Source organism: Arabidopsis thaliana, chromosome 5 (assembly GCF_000001735.4).
Source record: "Arabidopsis thaliana chromosome 5, partial sequence".
Lineage (NCBI taxonomy): Eukaryota > Viridiplantae > Streptophyta > Magnoliopsida > Brassicales > Brassicaceae > Arabidopsis > Arabidopsis thaliana.
The window spans coordinates 10,547,058-10,565,977 of NC_003076.8; the positions used below are offsets into that span (position 1 = coordinate 10,547,058).

Here is an 18,920-nt window from a genome sequence, read left to right on the forward strand (position 1 = left end):
AATTGCATCAAAGTTTAAACTTTAATTTAAAACTGTTTGATAAGAGAAGTCTTATTTACAGTAAATTGCCTTTTGGTCTCATTATCTTTTTCCGACTTCAATTAGTGTTGCTTGGTTCAGTTTGATGTTTGGTCTCTCTAGTGTGTTCAATCCCTAAGCTGCATACATGTGTTAAATATGTTTTTATAAAATCTACTACTAATAAAAGAAACAATTTGAGGCTTCTCAAGTCATCCACATCATCATTCCAAAAATCATTCTAGAGGATGCCACATCAGATTTTTTTAAATACCCTCTCTAAATACCATGTCACCAAATTATTAAAATATAATATTTTAGAAAATAAAAAAAATATAATGTTTTAATAAATATTACCGGAAAAATAGGTGTTGATTTTTAACTTCAAAAACAAAAGCAAATTAAATGCTTAATATAAAATATTAATTTTTTGGATTTCAATTAAAATTGTTTAAACTAACAAAAAATAATTTAAAAGAAATTTAATATTCTTATAATTTATTTTTGAGATGACAAAGTCCAATTTTTCAATGACAGTTTTTATAAATTTTAGGTTATATAAGTCATTAGTTGACAAATAAGAAGGTAATATAATTTATTATCTTAATTAAAAATCAAATTTAGGTAAATTACAAATAACTAATTTTGAAAATATTAAGAATCTTTATACATTTTTTTTTTTGGGCCAAAATAAACTTCATTCATAAACTAAAGTGGAGCTACATGGGCTCTTAAACCGGCCTTTGCCAACGCATCTGCGTGAAGATTAGAGTTTCTGGGAATAACATTGAAAGACATAGACACAAACTTAGAAGCGAGATCAAGGACATCATGTAGAATCCCGTGAAGTTCCTTAGATTGGGACTTCGCTTTAATTGCTTTGATGACTGCCGTCGAATCAGAAGCTAAGAAGAGGTTAACGAAACCAAGCTCAAGAGCATGGTGCAAGGCTGCTAGAACTACGAGAGATTCAGCCATCAACGGTGAGGCTACACACGATACATATCGAGAAGCCTGAAATCCCAACTGCTTCGTCTGGTTGCTGAAAATCCATCTTAGTCCCGCCACGGTAGAATCAATCCAAGCCGCATCAGTGTTGCAGAAGATCAGATCTGGCGAGAAAACAGCCCGTGGAAGGGACACTCGGGAATAGGAGCGTTTTACAAGATTTTGCTGTGCCGATTGCCATTCTTTAGCTCGCAGGATTGATTGAAGAGCTACTTCTGGAGGGAGCACTACCTTATCTTTGAAGATTTTATTGTTCCTTGCTGTCCAGATCGAACCAATCACCCAAGGGAAGATCGGACCTTTGCCTAAACCAGTCAGGTGTAGACAGAGGAGCCGCTTGACTACATCCAATCCTTGTCTGAAAGTACTGATTTGGTTTCCGAATAGCTGACTCTGTAAAGGTAGAAGCTGCCACACATTTGCTGCAGAAGAACACGAGAAGAACAGATGTGACACCGACTCATTCTCCCCACAGAAAGGGGAAATAGCCAAAGGATTGATATGTCTAAGTTTAAGGTTCTCTCCCACTGGCAAGACATTCCTAGTAGCCTTCCAAAGGAGGATTTTCATCTTGGGGGAGCTCTTAAGATTCCAAATCTCTTCTTTCCATTTGAAACCAACTAGGGAAGGGTCAGGCTCATTAAACAATTCGTCCCCTGCACAAGAAGTATAGTAACCAGATCTCGTACTATACTCCCCCGACGCATTAGGTAACCACATCCACTTACCCAATCCTCCTCTTTTACTGATCTTTAGCTTAAGGATATCAGTTTCATGTTCAAGAATGATTGATCTTATCTGATTCAAATCCCAGTCTCTAGTGATAGGGGACAAGAGTGAAGACACCAGCGTCTTTTGGTCTTGGATATTGATCGGACCCATTGGACTCAAAGGAGTAGTAAGAGAAAGCCAGGGATCATTCCAAAGCGAGGTATGCTCTCCATTTCCCACAATTTTTCCAAGATTGGTTCTAAGCAGATCTCTCCCACAACAGATGCTCCGCCAGCCATGGGAAGAAGACGAAGAAACAGTGCAGTTGAGGAAGCTAGACGTATGACAGTATTTCCCTAGAAGGACCCGGCTGAGAAGACACTCCGGCTTGGTAAGGATTCTCCAACTTACCTTAGCTAGCAAAGCATCGTTAAACTTAGTGATATCTCGTAAACCAAGACCACCATCTTTAAGTGATTTATAAAGTTTTTTCCAGGAAATCCAAGACATCTTTCTCTTCTCCGGGTTTGAGTCCCACCAAAATCTGGTAAGGGCTGATTGAATACGTTTACAAAGGTTTGCTGGCAGCTTAAAACAAGTCATTGTATAGGTAGGCATAGCCGCAAGGACTGACTTTAACATTACAAGCTTCCCTGCCGCTGACAGAAGCTTTGAAGATCAGCTTAGACCCCTCTGTTTAATTCTATCCACTATGCTAGTGAAAAGATCCCTCTTTTTCCTTCCAAACAATTCAGGTAAGCCTAAATACTTGCCTTGGCCACCTTCTTTTGTAATCTTAAGCTCTCGTTTCACTCTTTCTCTAGTTTCCATCGAAGTTTTTGAGGAAAAAGTAATGGCAGACTTCTGTTCATTTATTTTCTGACCTGACGCCTGCTCATATTTTTGTAGGATTCCTAATAGTTCTCTACAACTCTGAGGATCACACCTACAAAAGAACATGGTATCATCTGCAAATAGTAAGTGGTTTACTCTAGGGCTTCCTTTTGCCACTCTAATGCCTAATAACTTTCCTCGATCTTGAGCAGATTTACAGAGGCCAGACAAAACTTCACTGCAGAGGATGAACAAATAAGGGGAGAGGGGATCCCCTTGCCTAATCCCTTTCTCAGGCTTTACAAAACCTTTAGCTGTTCCATTCAAGAGGTAAGCATACGAGACTGTAGACACACATTGCATAATCCATCTGACCCATTTTTCATGAAAGCCCATGCGAACCAAAACCTCTTGAATAAAACCCCACTCTAATCTGTCATACGCCTTGTTCATGTCGGTCTTTACCGCCATAAAACACTTAACCTTTGCTCCTGACGTTTTTAGATAGTGTAAAGTCTCATGTGTAATCAGTACATTATCAGAGATTGCACGTTGAGAGACAAAAGCTGATTGGTTATCTGATATGATGTGTTGTAGGACTGGCTGCAATCTCTTGGAGAGCAGCTTGGAGACTATCTTGTAGTACACAGAACAAAGAGCAATTGGTCTAAAATCAGAAACCCTTCTAGGACTAGTGATCTTCGGGATAAGACGCACATGAGTATGATTGATGTTTGCAGGCAAGACATCTGAAGAAAAGAATCTTTGAATCTCATCAACCACTTTAGCTCCTATTGACTCCCAATTTGACTGGAAAAAGCTTGCAGAAAAATCATCCGGGCCAGGAGCTTTATCCGCATGAATCGCAAAGCAAGCTGTTTTAATTTCTGCCGATGAAGGGGGGGGGGGGCAATGAGTGATTCATTGAGTTCATGGGAAATACAAGGTTGCAACGCTTCCAGGACTATGTCCCTACAAACTGAAGCCTCTGAGGTAAAAATCTTTTTAAAGTAGTCAGCAATGGTTACATCTATTTAATCTTCTTCATAAACAATTAGACCTTCATCATTTTCCATCACTGAACAACTGTTTATTGCTTTCCTTCCTCTAGTAGCAGCATGAAAGTAGCCAGAGTTTCTTTCACCAAGCGCTAACCAGAGCTGGCGACTTCTCTGTTTCCAGAACTCTTCCTCTGCTTGGTAAGCTAAGCTTAATTCTTTACTAATCAGCTCCACACACTCTGCTGCTAAGTCTTGTGAAGACAAAGCTTCTTCAAGTTTCATCTGCAGCTCTTCAATATTTTTTCTTACTGTTATTGTGCTGCTCTTTATTCCATTCAATGATTGCAGATCGACATCTACTTAATCTCTTCTCAACTGAGTCTAGCTGATTTAGATTCCAGGCAGACAACACTAGTCTTTTAACGTCCTCATTATCTCTTAAGCGACGATCATATCTAAACAATCCTTTTTGTTTCGTCTTACAGGATCAAAGGAGGTGACAATAGGACGATGATCCGAGCCTTCAAATCTCAAATATTCAGATCTCCCTGATGGGTAAGCTTCCACCCAAGAGCTATTTGACATAGCTCTATCCAGGCGACATCTCACTAAGTGGCTATGCCTTCTTCCCCGCCAAGACATGAAGTTGCCTGAGTATTTAAGGTCATACAAATCACATTCCGACATCAAACTTCTAAGATTTGTGAATGACCCTTCTGGTCTGGCTGGACCCCCTATCTTTTCAGAATTGTTGATGATGTCATTGAAATCTCCAGTTAGAAACCATGGTTTATCAATATCTAGTCTGAGGTTCCTGATCTGGTTCCAGACTGCTGCTCTCTTCTCTCTATCAGGTTCGTCATAGAGAAAAGTAGCTTAAAAAGCTTTCCCTTTTGCCTTGATTTGCGTATCTATGAAGTGCTGACAAGAGGATAAAATTTAAACTTCAATTTCTTGTTTCCAGAATAAAAGAAGTCCCCCAGCTTCTGGGGCATGAGGAGACACTAGGAAATGTGAAGAATAACCCATCCAAGCAAAGGTATTGATCACAAACTCATCATTGTTTTTGGTCTCCATGAGGAAGAAAATGTTAGGGAAAATACCAAGTCTGATTTCCCTGAGTCTATGAACTGTCATGGGGTTCCTCAGCCCACAACAGTTCCAGCTAATAACCCTTAAGGAAGGGGTTTTGGTGGATTCTGAAAATCCACCCCTCCCTTTTTGATTGCAGGAATGATCTTAGTTTTTGGTTTTTGCTGTTTTGACCTTCCAGGGTTATCTCCCGCTTGGGTGGCAGGATCTCTTGAGCCACCAGATCTAACTGGTGTCGAAGCAACATTCTCCTCACTAGGAGGGAGGGAACTAGCCAGTCCTGGTTTTCTTTTAGGGGACCCTTGAGCCAAGACCAAATTACGTTTCTGAGATTTTGCACCTGTCAGGTTAATAGAACTTTTAGTAGCTTGCTTGTTCAGAGGAGGCCGACCCCTTTTCTTTTGAATAATTGGAGCCTGGAAAGTTGCCTCTTCTTCTTGATACTCAAGAGGTTCCAGACTAGCTAAAGTTCTTTGAACAGAGGTTGAGACCTGCAGACCTGCGTTGCCATAAGACTCAGCAGCAGAAGCAATAATCAAAGCAGCAGTTTCCGCCATCATATCTCTAGATTCACTCTGCATCACTCGTGCTCTACGCGCTGCACTCTCATTTGGGTCAGCACACGCCATATATTGGACAGTAACTTCCCTAAGCTCACCCATCACTTCTTCAGTGGTAGGAATCGGGAGTGGAATATGGCTCTCTAATGCTCTGTGTACTACAATCTCTCCCGAAGGACGTAGAGGCGATTCCAATCTTGGAGAAAAACCATTAGTATCAAGATTCCGTTCTAGAGGTGGTCTTCTAGTCCTGGAGGTATCAGAGACTTCTTGCCTCTGTAAAGATACTGATTTTGACTTCTCACGCCATTGCCAAGAATGATCTTCACGTCCTCTAACATGCTTATCTTTTCCTGGGATAAACTCTCTAGTCTCCCTTGACTGAAACTTGGGCACCTGGCTCCTGGCTTTGCTTTGGGAGACTTCATATCTTGGTCTACTATGGGAGTGAAAGCCAGAGTTAGATGGAGAGTTCTCCCGCTGAGTCCGCTCTGCATACCTTCTAGTGGATAGAGGGCGATTGGAGTGATAGCTGGCAGAACTCATTTGGCGTGGATAAAGTTCTCTTTGACCACTACGATGATCTTTTTGGGGAGAGGTAGCCGTGAAGCTAGAGCCAGGAGGATCTTTACGGGTTGAAGCTGCTGGAATCTGTTTATCATTTGAAGCGTAGAGCCCTGGGCAATCTTTCTTTTCATGAGAGAGTCGGTGGCAATGAAGACAATGGTTCTTCAAATTCTTATAATCTAGGTACACCATAACCTCACTTCCATCCGCAAATTCCACTATGGTATCTTTAACTAAAGGCTGGAGACCATCAATAATAACTCTTATCTTTGCTCAAGAGGGAGTAAGTTCATGTCCCTGAAAGATCCCTACTTCTTCTCCAATGTAATGACCATTTCAGGTTTCCAGTAATGTAGAGGAAGCCCTTGAAGTTCAATCCAGAAGGGGATTTGAGACGGGAAGGATGCATCTATGACTGGTTCCCATCTCTGAAGGATAACCATCCATTGATCAATATGGTAAGGTCTATTAGCTAAAACTTTTTGCAAATCCTCTTCAAAATCAAACCGAAATTGGAAGCAGCCATTGCCTAGGTCTGAACCAATAGCTTTTCCCTTAAGGTTCCATCTGTTTGATAGGAACGGGATGAGTGACCAGAGGCGTTGAACTTTTGGGTTGGTAAGTCTCCCCATGACAGTGAGAGCATTGTAACGGATAAGATCTGAAGTATCTATTTCGGGGGCTCTTATTCTCTTCTGAGGAGGTGGAGAGAAGTCGGATGAAGGACCTTTTCCCTTAAGATGATATGGTATGCGTCTATCCATAGTCAAACCAGAAGAGGGAATCAGTCTTCACAAGCTTGTGGTCTTTAAGTCTTCCAAAAGGTTCTTTACCAAAAGGTGAGATAGTTTGCAACAAAGTTCAAAGAGAGATTTAGTCAAAGTAACGGTAATTTTCAGATCTGAAATCGTTACACTTTCCAACCACCACAGTTCATCATTACAATATGAGAAGGTTCAAGACAGTTCAAGACATGGCAAAAACAAAAGAGGAAACTTCTCAAAAAGGTTCAGACAAGAAGGTACCCGACTCTTGAAGTAAATGTTGAGGTAAGTAAAATACTACTTCTTAAATGGACCTTTGACGAGAGAAAGCCCTTGTCTTCTTGTAATAACTACTCAATAGTTTACCAGATCTGGTGGAAGAGCATTCAAAGCAGGAGGAAAACAATACAGAAACCATAACACAAGCACAGCCCACCAAACTTCAAGAAAGGAGCACTAGGCCTTTTTCACGTACGGAGGGGCGTCTCCCACGCCGGACTCCTTTGTGAAAGCTCGCCGGAAAAGTCTTCAAGACTGAGTTTTCCTTAGAAAGTCTATTTTGGGTAAAGAAAGGTGGGTGGGAATTGCTGTTTTTAGAAACAAAGAGTGGTTGAGATCTTGTTTTTCAAAAACCAATATCCCAAAGAGGAACCTCGATAAATGTGCCTGAGAGAAAATTTTTTAAGTTTTTCCTTTTATATTTTAATGCTATAAGAATCTTTATACATAATAAACACAATAAACTCTTTTTATTATATAAAGGATTAGATGTATGCAGAATTGAACAATATGCTACCAATCTAATAATACAAAATTAGCTTCTACAAATATATTTTATAAATTATCCACCCATTGAGTTTAAAACGTTTTCTATACGTAATCCCAACCAATGATCCAAACTCAACAAAAAAAATCCAATAATTATTCAAAACAAAACTTCAAAGAAAATGAATAAATAAAAAAGTTTTAGTGAAAACAAACCCAAAGTTTATTTTGGGTTAAGAAAAACTATTTATATTACATAATCTTTAGTAAGATAGAAATCAAATAAAAAGTAATTCAGTTTCATTTTAAATATCACAAAGAGATAGTATATAAAAATATATAATTCAAACTAATTTTTTATTTATATATAGCAATTTTAAAAATATGAACTAAAAACAATACAAAAACATAAATAAAAATTTTAAAATAAATCGTGCGTAGCCGGGTATTTATTTTAGTTATTTTGACAGTTGTATTTATTTACCTTTGATCCATAGTTTGCCATGTTTTTGTAATTTATGTTTGACATGTTGAAAGTGTGATTCTTGGGGGTATAATTGAGAAGATACTCTTATTTGAAAAATAAAATGCGTGACTGTTATATTCATTACTCTTCAAATTTTCTTTTTTGGTGTTATTGTTATTAAATATTAGAAAAAATCATTTCCAACTTTAAAGTAATATTTTCTTGGTCAATATTTCGTGTTGTACTAGGCTGGTGTCAACAAGCTCGCAGACTTGGGCCCAAAGGGCAAACCGTTGTTCTTAACACTGAGAGCAAAGAAATCCATATTGAAATGCAAAGACATCATCTAGATGTATTAGCCATATGATTTGCCAAACTCATACTCATCTAAAATAAAATGCAGATGATTTTTTCAAAAATTGTAAATGTCTAAAATACACCCATTTATCCTCATGATTTAGTAAATTTGTAGTGATATTAATTTTTTATAAATGTCTAAACAAATTAATTTTTAGATGCTATAAAATTTTGTAGTTTTGGACTTGAAAATTTATTTTTTCGAAAAGAAAACTAATTTTTTAGATGTTATAAAATTTTGTAGTTTTGGACTTGAAAATTTATTATTTCAAAAGGAATTTTGTTGACAATAAAGAACAAAAACTATAGATAAATGCCTCTTATACAAAAATATACAGAAATTCAAGTTTATGATTAATGATTTTAGTTGTTTATTTTAAGTTTTATAAGTTTGTTATAACACTATAGAAATAATAATAGTGCATATATTTAGAAGTTGAAAACTTTCTAAGCATTTCAACTATTTTTAACAAAAGTGTAGACAGCACTATAATAGTTTAAAAATACAAATAACAATTGTTTGGTATAAAACAAACAATTGATGAGTTATATAAATGATTATCTTCAATATTATATAGCTTAAGTAGTTAAGTTAATATATATAATTTAAGATGGATTAAAAAAACAATTTTGTCAAATTTCTAAATTATATTAATATAGTACAAACATAACCTTAGCAAATGTGAATGGTAGAGCATTTCTGAAGGCATCTCCATCGGTGGTATCTCTCATTGTTTCTCATAATTAAAATAATAAAAAAATAGAAAAGAAAGGAGAAAGAGAGAGAAACGTTTCTCTGCCCAGAAACCTTGAGGTACTCTGACACACTTATTTTGCCACATGTATTAATTGTATTGGTGTAATCTAATTAATTAATTTAAATTTATTTGAATAATAAAATAATAATAAAAATAATATAGTTTATTCATCATATATCCTTTTTCAGATACTTACCAATGAGAATGGTCTGAGTATCCAACAGCAATACCTTCAATTTCTCAAATGATACAAAATGAAACACTCTTGTAGATATTGATACATTCGTAAATCTGATGTTTTTAATAAATAATATTTCCTTAATAACCTTACCAAATGTAAATGAATGAGTATGCATTTGTATGAATACATGTTTAATCTAAAGCCTTTATATATTAGACTACGTAAGGTTTCTTTTAGACTTGATTATATATAGTTTTGGTATATTTGATTATGATATTTAGTTATATGCTAATAGTTTTAAACTTGTACTATTTCACATTGACCAAAATTAATGGGTGAGTGCATAAAATGTTCAACTTGTTAGGTGTGGTGAGTTATAATTTCAACATTTCCATGACACACAAGTATGACGCCTTGAGAAACACGAATGAAATACCAGATAGTTTTACTAGAATCGTAGTATCACGCAATGCATTTTTGAATGGTGGTGTAATTCTACCAACAATGGCATCAATTCGATGGAGATTCCTGTTATTAAAAGAAACGTTGTTGCAAAACTTGAACCAATTCCTGAATTGATGGTTACAAAAAGGCAGGGACTTACATGAATGATTGATACATGCTCAAAAGAAGTCTTCGGCCTGAGCTCAGCGTAAGAGATAAAGCATGTCGCAGCCAGCAGAGTAATGGTCATACCAGTATAGTAACCAAGACGCAGGAGGTGAGCAATGATATCCGTATTTCTTAGAAATTATTGTTTTGGTGTCAGCGGGCTCTCTCCTTAGGATAAAAGGCGACAGATGGTAATAAAGAAGGCTTATGAACTGGTATACTTCTCTGATTAGTTTTATATTGGTTTTAGCATGAGAGTTTGTTAGAGTATATTGGGTAAGCATGAATGTATAGCAGTAACTGAACTTAAAAGCAATTGAAACAACTAGTCATATTTCACTTGTCTTGGGATAACATTCAAGATGAAGTAAATCGAGTTTTTTTTTTGTTTAGATGATAGCTTTTACATTCAAAATGTGTTAACACTCCATGAATAATACCAAGTCTAATTTGTTGGAGCTTAGGTTTTATCCAAGGAGAATGATGCGCATGACATTCACCTAAAAAACTTTCCCCAATCTCTCTGTGGTTATTAGTTCCCCACATCTATGGCACAGTCATTCTTAGAATGGAGAATTTCGAAATCTCAGAATTGTCTTATCTTCAACAATAGAATATCCCTGATCTCATTAACAAAAGGCTATCGTGGACCTCAATGTTTGGAATGAAGTGGTATCTTTACAAAATAACCAAGATATCCAAATTAAAACAGAATGTGGGCAAAAACAAGGAGAAATCTCTACATAGATTGCACGCGTTAAAGAGATGCTTCATGGAGTTCACCTTTCCAGCAAGCGGACTTGGTTGGATAATGTATAACAAAAAAACTCGTGAGATTGTCAGAGGAAGATCTACTGCGAGCGCCATGAAGACGTCTGCTGAAGCTGAAGCAGAGGCACTTAGGATGGCCTTAACACAAAATCACAAGACTTGGATATCAAGGAGTTAGTGATATTGTTGTGATATATATTCACAGTATGCCACTTATATGAGGGACATCAAAAACATGGTTGAGGGAGATCATACCTACACGGCTACACCTTTGTGCACATCCCAAGAAAAGCTCATGTACTAGCTAAATCTGCTAGACTAATATAACTCAGTACGTAGCACTGCATTTAACATTACAACTCTTTCTCTGATGTAAACTTAGAATGCATGGTACATGTCACTTCTTCCCGTCATACATTTTGGTATTATTTATCGCACCAATTCAAAGATCATGCTCTAAAACTTTTTCTGGTTCCTCTCCTCGAAATTCTCTTAGAGGATCATTGCAAGGAGTATAAAACTGAGCCATGCAGATTCTGAGTCTCATGATGTCTGCGTTGTATCTGGTGATAAGACGCAATCATCAGAAGCATTCAAATAAGTTGAAAGTAGATACTTAATTATTAGCGTAATGTGAATGAGAGCCAAAACTGGTACCTTAACCCATTGCTTTACTATCGGTGTAGGGTCTGGCAACTTTTTGATGAGGTCTTCAGCTTCAGGCCAATTTTCTAGAATAAACACATGCAACTTCTCGGTTTCTCGTGCACCATGTTGATGGAGATTATCTAGATAAAATGCAGATTTGCTACATGCTTCACTCACAAAATCAATAATTGCTTCTTTGGGAAGACAATCCTCAGATAGGTCAGACTTATTTACATATATCTGACAGAGGAGTCTAACACAAGTCCACACTGTTCTAATACATAGCTTGAACACCATGGAAGCCTGCAATGCAAAGTACACACCATCATCAATGTGGCGGCAAAATCTTCTAAAGATAATATGCAGGGAAGGATTATGCAAGGCAAACAGAATTATAGGTCACTAAGATATGCAACCTTTTCTAGGTGCTTATTATTGTAGAAAGCTACACTGATATCGTGAAATGAAGCAAATAAAAATTTGAGCTCTGGAGGTGAAATCCACGGACTAGCAATTACATCCTCAACTAGACGGTTAGTGATCTGAAAAAAAGGAAACCTTGAGGCAATTGGTTTGCAAAAACAAGAGTCTGAACAAACCTTCCACTGATTTGTGACAATTGCAAGTAAGCGTTTGACATCTACATTACGTAGGGTTCTCATGGAAAAAATAAAAGCAGCCATAACCACGTTTAGCAGAGTCTTGTCAAAGTCAGTTCCAAGGCATTCCTTGTCAGGGGTCCATCTCGCAAAAGGGAAATGAAAGGTAAGCAAAACATTTAACCCAGAATACATCTGAACCGTTACGCAAAGTATTTGAGGACAGAATTCATTCGATATTTCTTAGACCTATAGTAGAGAAAAACATATGTACCTTTTAAGGAAGCGTAAACCATAGGAAAATTGGAGAAACATATCCTGCAATACACATAGCTGACTAGTATAACATGCAAATTCTCTTTCCTACATCAACTTTTTCTTCTCAAAATTTATCAAGCTGGCAAGCGGTTGGCACAAAAATCTCAGACCATCAAGGCTAGGTAGAGTGTATTCAATCGCGGCTTTGGGTTTAGTTTGGACTTTAGTATTCTTCTTTCTTTTAGTGGTCTTCTCACCACCGTATGTGTTAATCATACCAAATAAAGAAACTAAGCTTTTCCATATATCAGCGTCACCAAGTTAAGCTCGAAGTCCTAAACTTTCCATGGTTTCTTTACCATTTTCTCTCTACTTAAGATCAAATACACAGACGGACCGTCCAGCTGAATAAAGTCTTAGAATCACATCAGCTTGTGGTATACCCTGCCAAGAAGTCGAGCTATCAGTATATCCTATCCTATAACCAGTATGAGACACAAGTACATGTTAAGGAGGCAAAAAGATACCTCAGAGAAAACAACTGCTATCTCACCCAATGGTTTCGAAACTCCTGCACACCATACTACGTCTCAAATATAATTTAAATATATTTATATAAGTAGTATTTATGATAATTTAAACATTTGCTCTACAATGAGTGTAGTTGCTGGTTTGTTAGTAAGATTCCTCATTTCCTTGTCGGAAATCACAAATGTTGCACCATATTCTCCATCATGAATAGCAAGCTCCATTAGGTACCTTTTTGGAGTTTGTATCAAATAGTTAGATTTTTTTCTATTTCTTATAAATGTTTTGTGTTTCAAATTGCTTAAATAATAACATCACAACTTTGTTAATACCTCAGAATTCTCTCCTCATTTGAGAAAACACATTTGTTGCATCGTAGAAGTGTTGTTCTTTTCTCTAAATTCCGCTCACAACCTTTGCAAGATCTGTATGTCCATCCATTTGTTTTAAAAACGCTGACAACATATGCATTGTAGAGAAATTCAGCATCCGAAGACTTTTTAAAGTGTAGTAAATATATCATGTTTAGTAAGTATTGTTTTTTTCTTTTTATGTGCAGATTAGTTTTTTTTTTGTGCAGATTAATTTAGTGACTGTATTGTTTTAATACATGTTCGTTAGCTTTACAAATCTTCAGCGATCAAAACTAATTCTTTGTTCCTCACTCCCTCCATGGTGTCGGCATGTCCATATGTTTCTCATTCTTCTATTCTCATTTATATGGATCATAAAACAATTGGTTAAAATTAGTCAATGGAATCGTATGTGCTTGTTTTTGAGAATATTTTGTAAATCTTACTCTTTTGTAAATTTTTGGATTGCATCAAGAGTTGAATCAAAATATATCCTTGTGGCTGTTGTTGAGTTCAAGTATAGGTTACCTATGAAAATAAATCAGAAATTTTATTAATCTATATGTGAGTATGATGTGTATTTTTTTTTTAATGATGAATATGTTACCTCCAAAGAGTTTTGTATTAATAGTTCTTACCACCATGACATTTTCTTTGCCCCGTTTTGTGATTAGTTGTGAGCGAAAGTTGATGCTGCCTTGTCCCAAAGTTGTAAGTAGATAATAACATCCGTAATTATAAAGATATAGTTCGATGATGTGTAAGATTTTTTCTAAATAATATTTGTTATATATTTTTAAAATTTTACAACTAAATAATATTTGTTATATATTTTTAAAATTTTACAACACTTATCTATCCACCTTAAATCGTACGACCAAACAAGCTTTTGAAGTCTCATCAGCAAGGTTTGGTCATTGGACAAACATTATTTGTCCAACAACATCTCCAAAATTAATATTATTGTTGTTTTATTAAGTTTCTTTATATTTTTAATTGGATACATAAAATTTGAGTGTTTACCTGGTAATGCAAGGTTTTTGTTTGCTAGAGCTTGTAGGTGGTCGATGTTACGTATCTTCAATTTTTTTTGTTTTATAGTTAACAAAAATAGCAAAAGCGGTGATCGGAGAAATAATGAGAGGAAATGACTTCTAGATGCATTGAGTGACGAGAAAAAAGAGAGATACGAAAGTTACCAAAATGTCTTGGCCAACCCAAAATACGATGTGTGTCATTTGATAAACCAGAAAACAGCAAACGCCAAACAAAAAATATTCACTAAAAGCGAAAACACTGACATTGTTCCAAGCAAAGCGAGCTTCACAAATTTCTGGCCAAGATGTCTGCATTTTCTGCAGGCGGATCAAACATATATCTATTAAGAGATGTTGCAAGAAACAGAGAGAAGTGAACCCTTATTTCTAAAAAGTAAAATCACATCAATTCATACCAACAGAGAGACATTCTTGCCTTCAAAAACCCATTGCTAAAGAATTAAATCCTATTTCCAATACGAAGTTTGAAAATTTGGTGAAAATAGTTGACAATTTCTCCAGCCCACAACGCCGATTTGGTGAACCGCCGACACCATGGACAACCAGAGTTGGTGGAGATGATGCGCTAACAGTGTGACGACAACCTGATCTTAGAAACATTGACGGATTACAAATCGTTCTGATTTTGCTTTTTCTCGGCGTTGTCGCCGAAGTGAGAGAGAGAGGAGGAAGAAAAATCATGGGATTAATTTTTTTTACCTTTAATATTTACCAATACAACCAATAAAATGTTGTCACGTCGCTCCCGCACTAAACCTAAGAGCGCCTCTAAGCTAAGAACTGCTCTAAGGTTTATTGATCATTTAACATTAAATTTCAATCTTTAATTAACCTAAGAAACCTCTAAAATTCCCCATGTAATGATGCTCTTACAACTGTGAAAAGAAAGACTAAGAATCACTTTTGAGTTTTGAAATATATATGTATTTATTATATTGGTCGTCTAATGTGGTGTTTAGGTCAACTTAAATGGCTTAAATATTAGGAGTATTTGCAAACCTACCATTTTTATACTATTCTTTTGTAACAATATCCTTATCGTTTGGGATTATTATGTTTAGCGGAAAAGAGGAACATTTATGGCAGGAAGCACAAGTTGAGCTTCATGTTGAAAGCCATGATCATTTGAATTTAGGAGCTCGATCTCGGGTGAGGGATATCTCACAGCATACTAACTATTCAGGTTTTCTTTGTTTTGTTGACGGATCATGGAAAGAAAGTGATCAATTTTCCGGATTAGGATGGTGTTGTACATCATCATCAGGAGAGTCACCTACCATGTGCGCCGTTAATCTTCGTAGAGGTCGATCTCCTCTATATACAGAAGTGGAAGCTCTTCTTTGGGCGATGAAGTATATGATTGGAGAAGACAACCAATACGTAGCTTTCTTTACAGACTGTTCAGATTTGGTGAAGATGGTGTGTTCCCTAAACGAATGGCCTACATTCACTTTGTATTTGGAGGAATTGCAAAACGACAATGAAGAATTCACAAAGTTCTCTTTATCTTTAACTAGATAAGGCCCGCCTATATAAGCGGGTCTAAGATATAAATTTTATTGTTATTATTGAATTTCGAATAGTAAAATAGTAATCTTCACAAAAATTTTGATATTTAACTTAATAATATTACATATTCTATTTTATAATAATTTTTATTATACATTTTATTCCTACTCACTCAATATTATTGATGATATTTCAATTCTAAATAGTAACAAATACTTTTTATATGTTTAACTTAGTAATTAAAATAAATTTTCATCTAGCACATTCAATTTTGCTATACAGTTTAACTATCTATTTCATCATAATAAATTCAATATTAACTCTACACACTTTATCTTAAGTGATAACAATTTTATATTAAAATAACATTTATATCAGATCAAATCTATATCTTAGTAAATATTAAAAATAATTAACAACTAAGAAAACATAATTAACAACTAAGAAAAAATAATTAATAACTAAGAAAATATTAACAAAACAAATATAAAAATTTAAATCCCAACAAAAAATGTTATAAAAATCGTCCCGTGGTGTATCATATTATCATACATAGAAAAACAAAATAGCATGTATCTATAGATGAATTTTTGTTTTTAATAAAAATATAGGCATATGATGTACCTTTTGACTATGTTTTATATATAAATAATATTAATAAAATAAAAATCTTTAACTTTCTAACAAAAATATCAACCTGCGGTGTACCGCGGGTCAATCTCTAAATAATACAAGTTTAAATCTTTATTAACTCTAAAAAATCCTTACCACAAAAAAAATACTGAATTATAATATTAAACTAATATACACTAATATCAGAAAATAAAACATGAATTACCCAAGCTTTACATAGATAAAAATTATGTATCAAGAATATATTATTCTTACAAAAATATATATAACTTTTTCAATGAACATATTTACCCGCGGTATACCACGGATCAATATCTAGTGGTAATGTAAAGCGGATAACTTGGTGCAGAAAATTCACACCAAACCGTATTATATCACATATATAAATAATATTTCTTGGAATTGTCTCGTTTGAGCTATAATTAATTTCGGATGATGATAAAAAAAACAAAATCCTATGATGGTTATTTTGTTATCATGGTGTTTATTCCTTAAAGCTATTTATGTGGCAATATAATAACTGAAATTATCATGTCAATTAATGGGCGTTAAGTATTAAATTGGGTGTTCATAACTAAGCTCCCACGTGCATATATGGATACCTATTCATAACTATATCTTTTCAAATATTATTTAATGGAACAGAATTAAAATTTCGTAAGGTTTTGTTTTATCTTTAGATAGTAAATTAATATTCCTTAGTACGTAATACAAACAACTGAACTTTTTTTTTTCTTTTTTCACTAACTAATTTACATATCTATATATATTGAATTTTGTTTTATGTATAATTCTATACTATTTTTTGGTCGTAATCTCGTTTTCACATTTTTTATTGTTAATTCTCCCATAATTATATGAAATAATATTTTTCTAAGTCTACGTTATTTATTTAAAAATAAACCATAGTTATTTAGGTCAAATTGCCTTAAGACCACTCTCTCAAATAAGAGATCGTCGATAGTACTTAAGGTCGAATACAACAAAGTCCCCTGATCACACAATAGACTACTGATGTTTGATATTAAGCAAAAAGAAATATAAGTAAAGTAAAAGACAATAAAGCAGTAAATTGAGTTGTAGATTCAGGAGATTAAAGCGGCATGTATAGGGATGGTCTAAGGAAATAGATAAATTGTAGATTTAGCTAAGATTAGGATTGTTATTGAACCTATTTAGGCGGGCTTAACCTAGTATAATATGAAAAAAGTAAAAAGGAGTTCGGAATCCTCTATGCAGGGATTGAATTCTTCTCTCCAAAAATATATCTCTTAATAAAAACAAGCTTAGGTCTAAACAATGACCTTTTAAACTATATATATAAAAAAGTCTTTAATCTCTAAAACCATGAATTCAATATATATGAGCTTCATTTTCCCTAAATTTTACAACTACATCCTCTCATTACTATAAGACATATAAGCATTATCCATATATTTCAGGTCTTTTCTCATTCTTCCCAATCGACCAAAATCATAGTTTCATTTCATCTACCCTTCCTATCCATACACTTTCTTTTTAATAAATCGTTTTTTCACAATCTTCTCAATATGTATATGAATTTTTGGTCTTCACAATTCGTTCTCGATAGATCAATCGTTTTTTTTGTCTTTTTGCAACCTTTCATTGTGTTTGTCTTCATTCCCAAATCTACTCTTCATGATTCTCAATTGTGTGATCCTTATGCGGAAGTATAAACTCTATTTTGACCAAAAATATTTAACAATATTTTCCTGTGTTTAGAGGTTGGAGGTATGATTAGTAGGCTTAATTATAAAGTTCTCGTTCAACAAGAATACTTTATTATGTGATTGTACCGACCACAAATTTTAACAAATATGTGATCCAATTGTTATAATGTAATGGCTACTAATGTGGTTGAAGTTGAAATATTAACAAATTTAATGATACCAATAAATAATTGTCGATGTTTTTCCATTTCTTTTATTTTCATAGAGAAGTTTAAAAGATTCTTTAATCTTCTTAAATAGATATTAATTTTTAGAAATTGGTATACGTTATTCTGATGGGAAAATATTTTAGGGTTTTATTATAAATGAGTTAGAAAAGTTATAATCCTGGAAATGAGGTTTATAGTGTATTTATTTACTAATTTTAATACCAACTTCACTCGATGGTTTTGTTTTATTAAAAAAGTTTGAATATTTATTAAATTATATTTTACTGGTAGAGAGTTTAGAAGTTGATGTTGTTACAATATCCAATTTTTAAGGTTATTTTTATGAATTGATAGTAAAATTTTGTTTGTGAGTAATAATATTTATTGAAATGTTTGAGATATAACTTTGTATATATCTACCAATTAATAATATATGTTAAAATTATCATGGCAAATAGTTCAATTTAATATACAACTTTAAAAAACTCTCATACAACTATTATGTTTGTCGTTCTTTCAAAAAATAACATTTACTTAATTAATATGTTTTACGTAAATTTATCTCTTTCTTTAAATTTTGTGGATATAATCATGTGGAGAAAAATGCACCATTTGAAAGATTGGAATAGACTTGAGTAGTATATAATGGACATGGTTACTTCTCTCGTTGCCAATTGGTTTTGAGGTGAGAGCCCATAAAACTTAATTGGTCTAACAATATTTTTGATTAAATCCCATGAAATAATTAAGTTGTTGGGATGTATCATATATTAGGTGGAGACTTTCTTATCATCGTATGTGCAAATACAATATTGTTCTTCTTTTCTCCTCACCTTATCTTAGTTTGTGCTGCTTTTCCAAAGATAACATTCTACTGAAAAAGTCTTTAATCTCTAAAACCATGAATTCAATATATATGAGCTTCATTTTCCCTAAATTTTACAACTACATCCTCTCATTACTATAAGA

General features: G+C 34.4%; 1 protein-coding gene and 1 pseudogene across 2 annotated transcripts; both read right to left on the reverse strand.

Annotated features, from left to right (window-relative positions):
* Positions 1–688: 688 nt before the first annotated feature.
* AT5G28545 lies at positions 689–6,555 on the reverse strand (annotated as a pseudogene; the record flags this gene model as incomplete). Its single annotated transcript has 1 exon — positions 689–6,555.
* A 4,109-nt stretch (positions 6,556–10,664) lies between these two features.
* Positions 10,665–12,722, reverse strand: AT5G28550 (separase; the record flags this gene model as incomplete). Its single annotated transcript, NM_122738.1, has 6 exons — positions 10,665–10,769; positions 11,123–11,416; positions 11,530–11,655; positions 11,713–11,857; positions 12,368–12,448; positions 12,613–12,722. 6 exons carry the CDS (start codon positions 12,720–12,722, stop codon positions 10,665–10,667), a joined length of 861 nt encoding a protein of 286 aa, NP_198207.1.
* Positions 12,723–18,920: the final 6,198 nt, after the last annotated feature.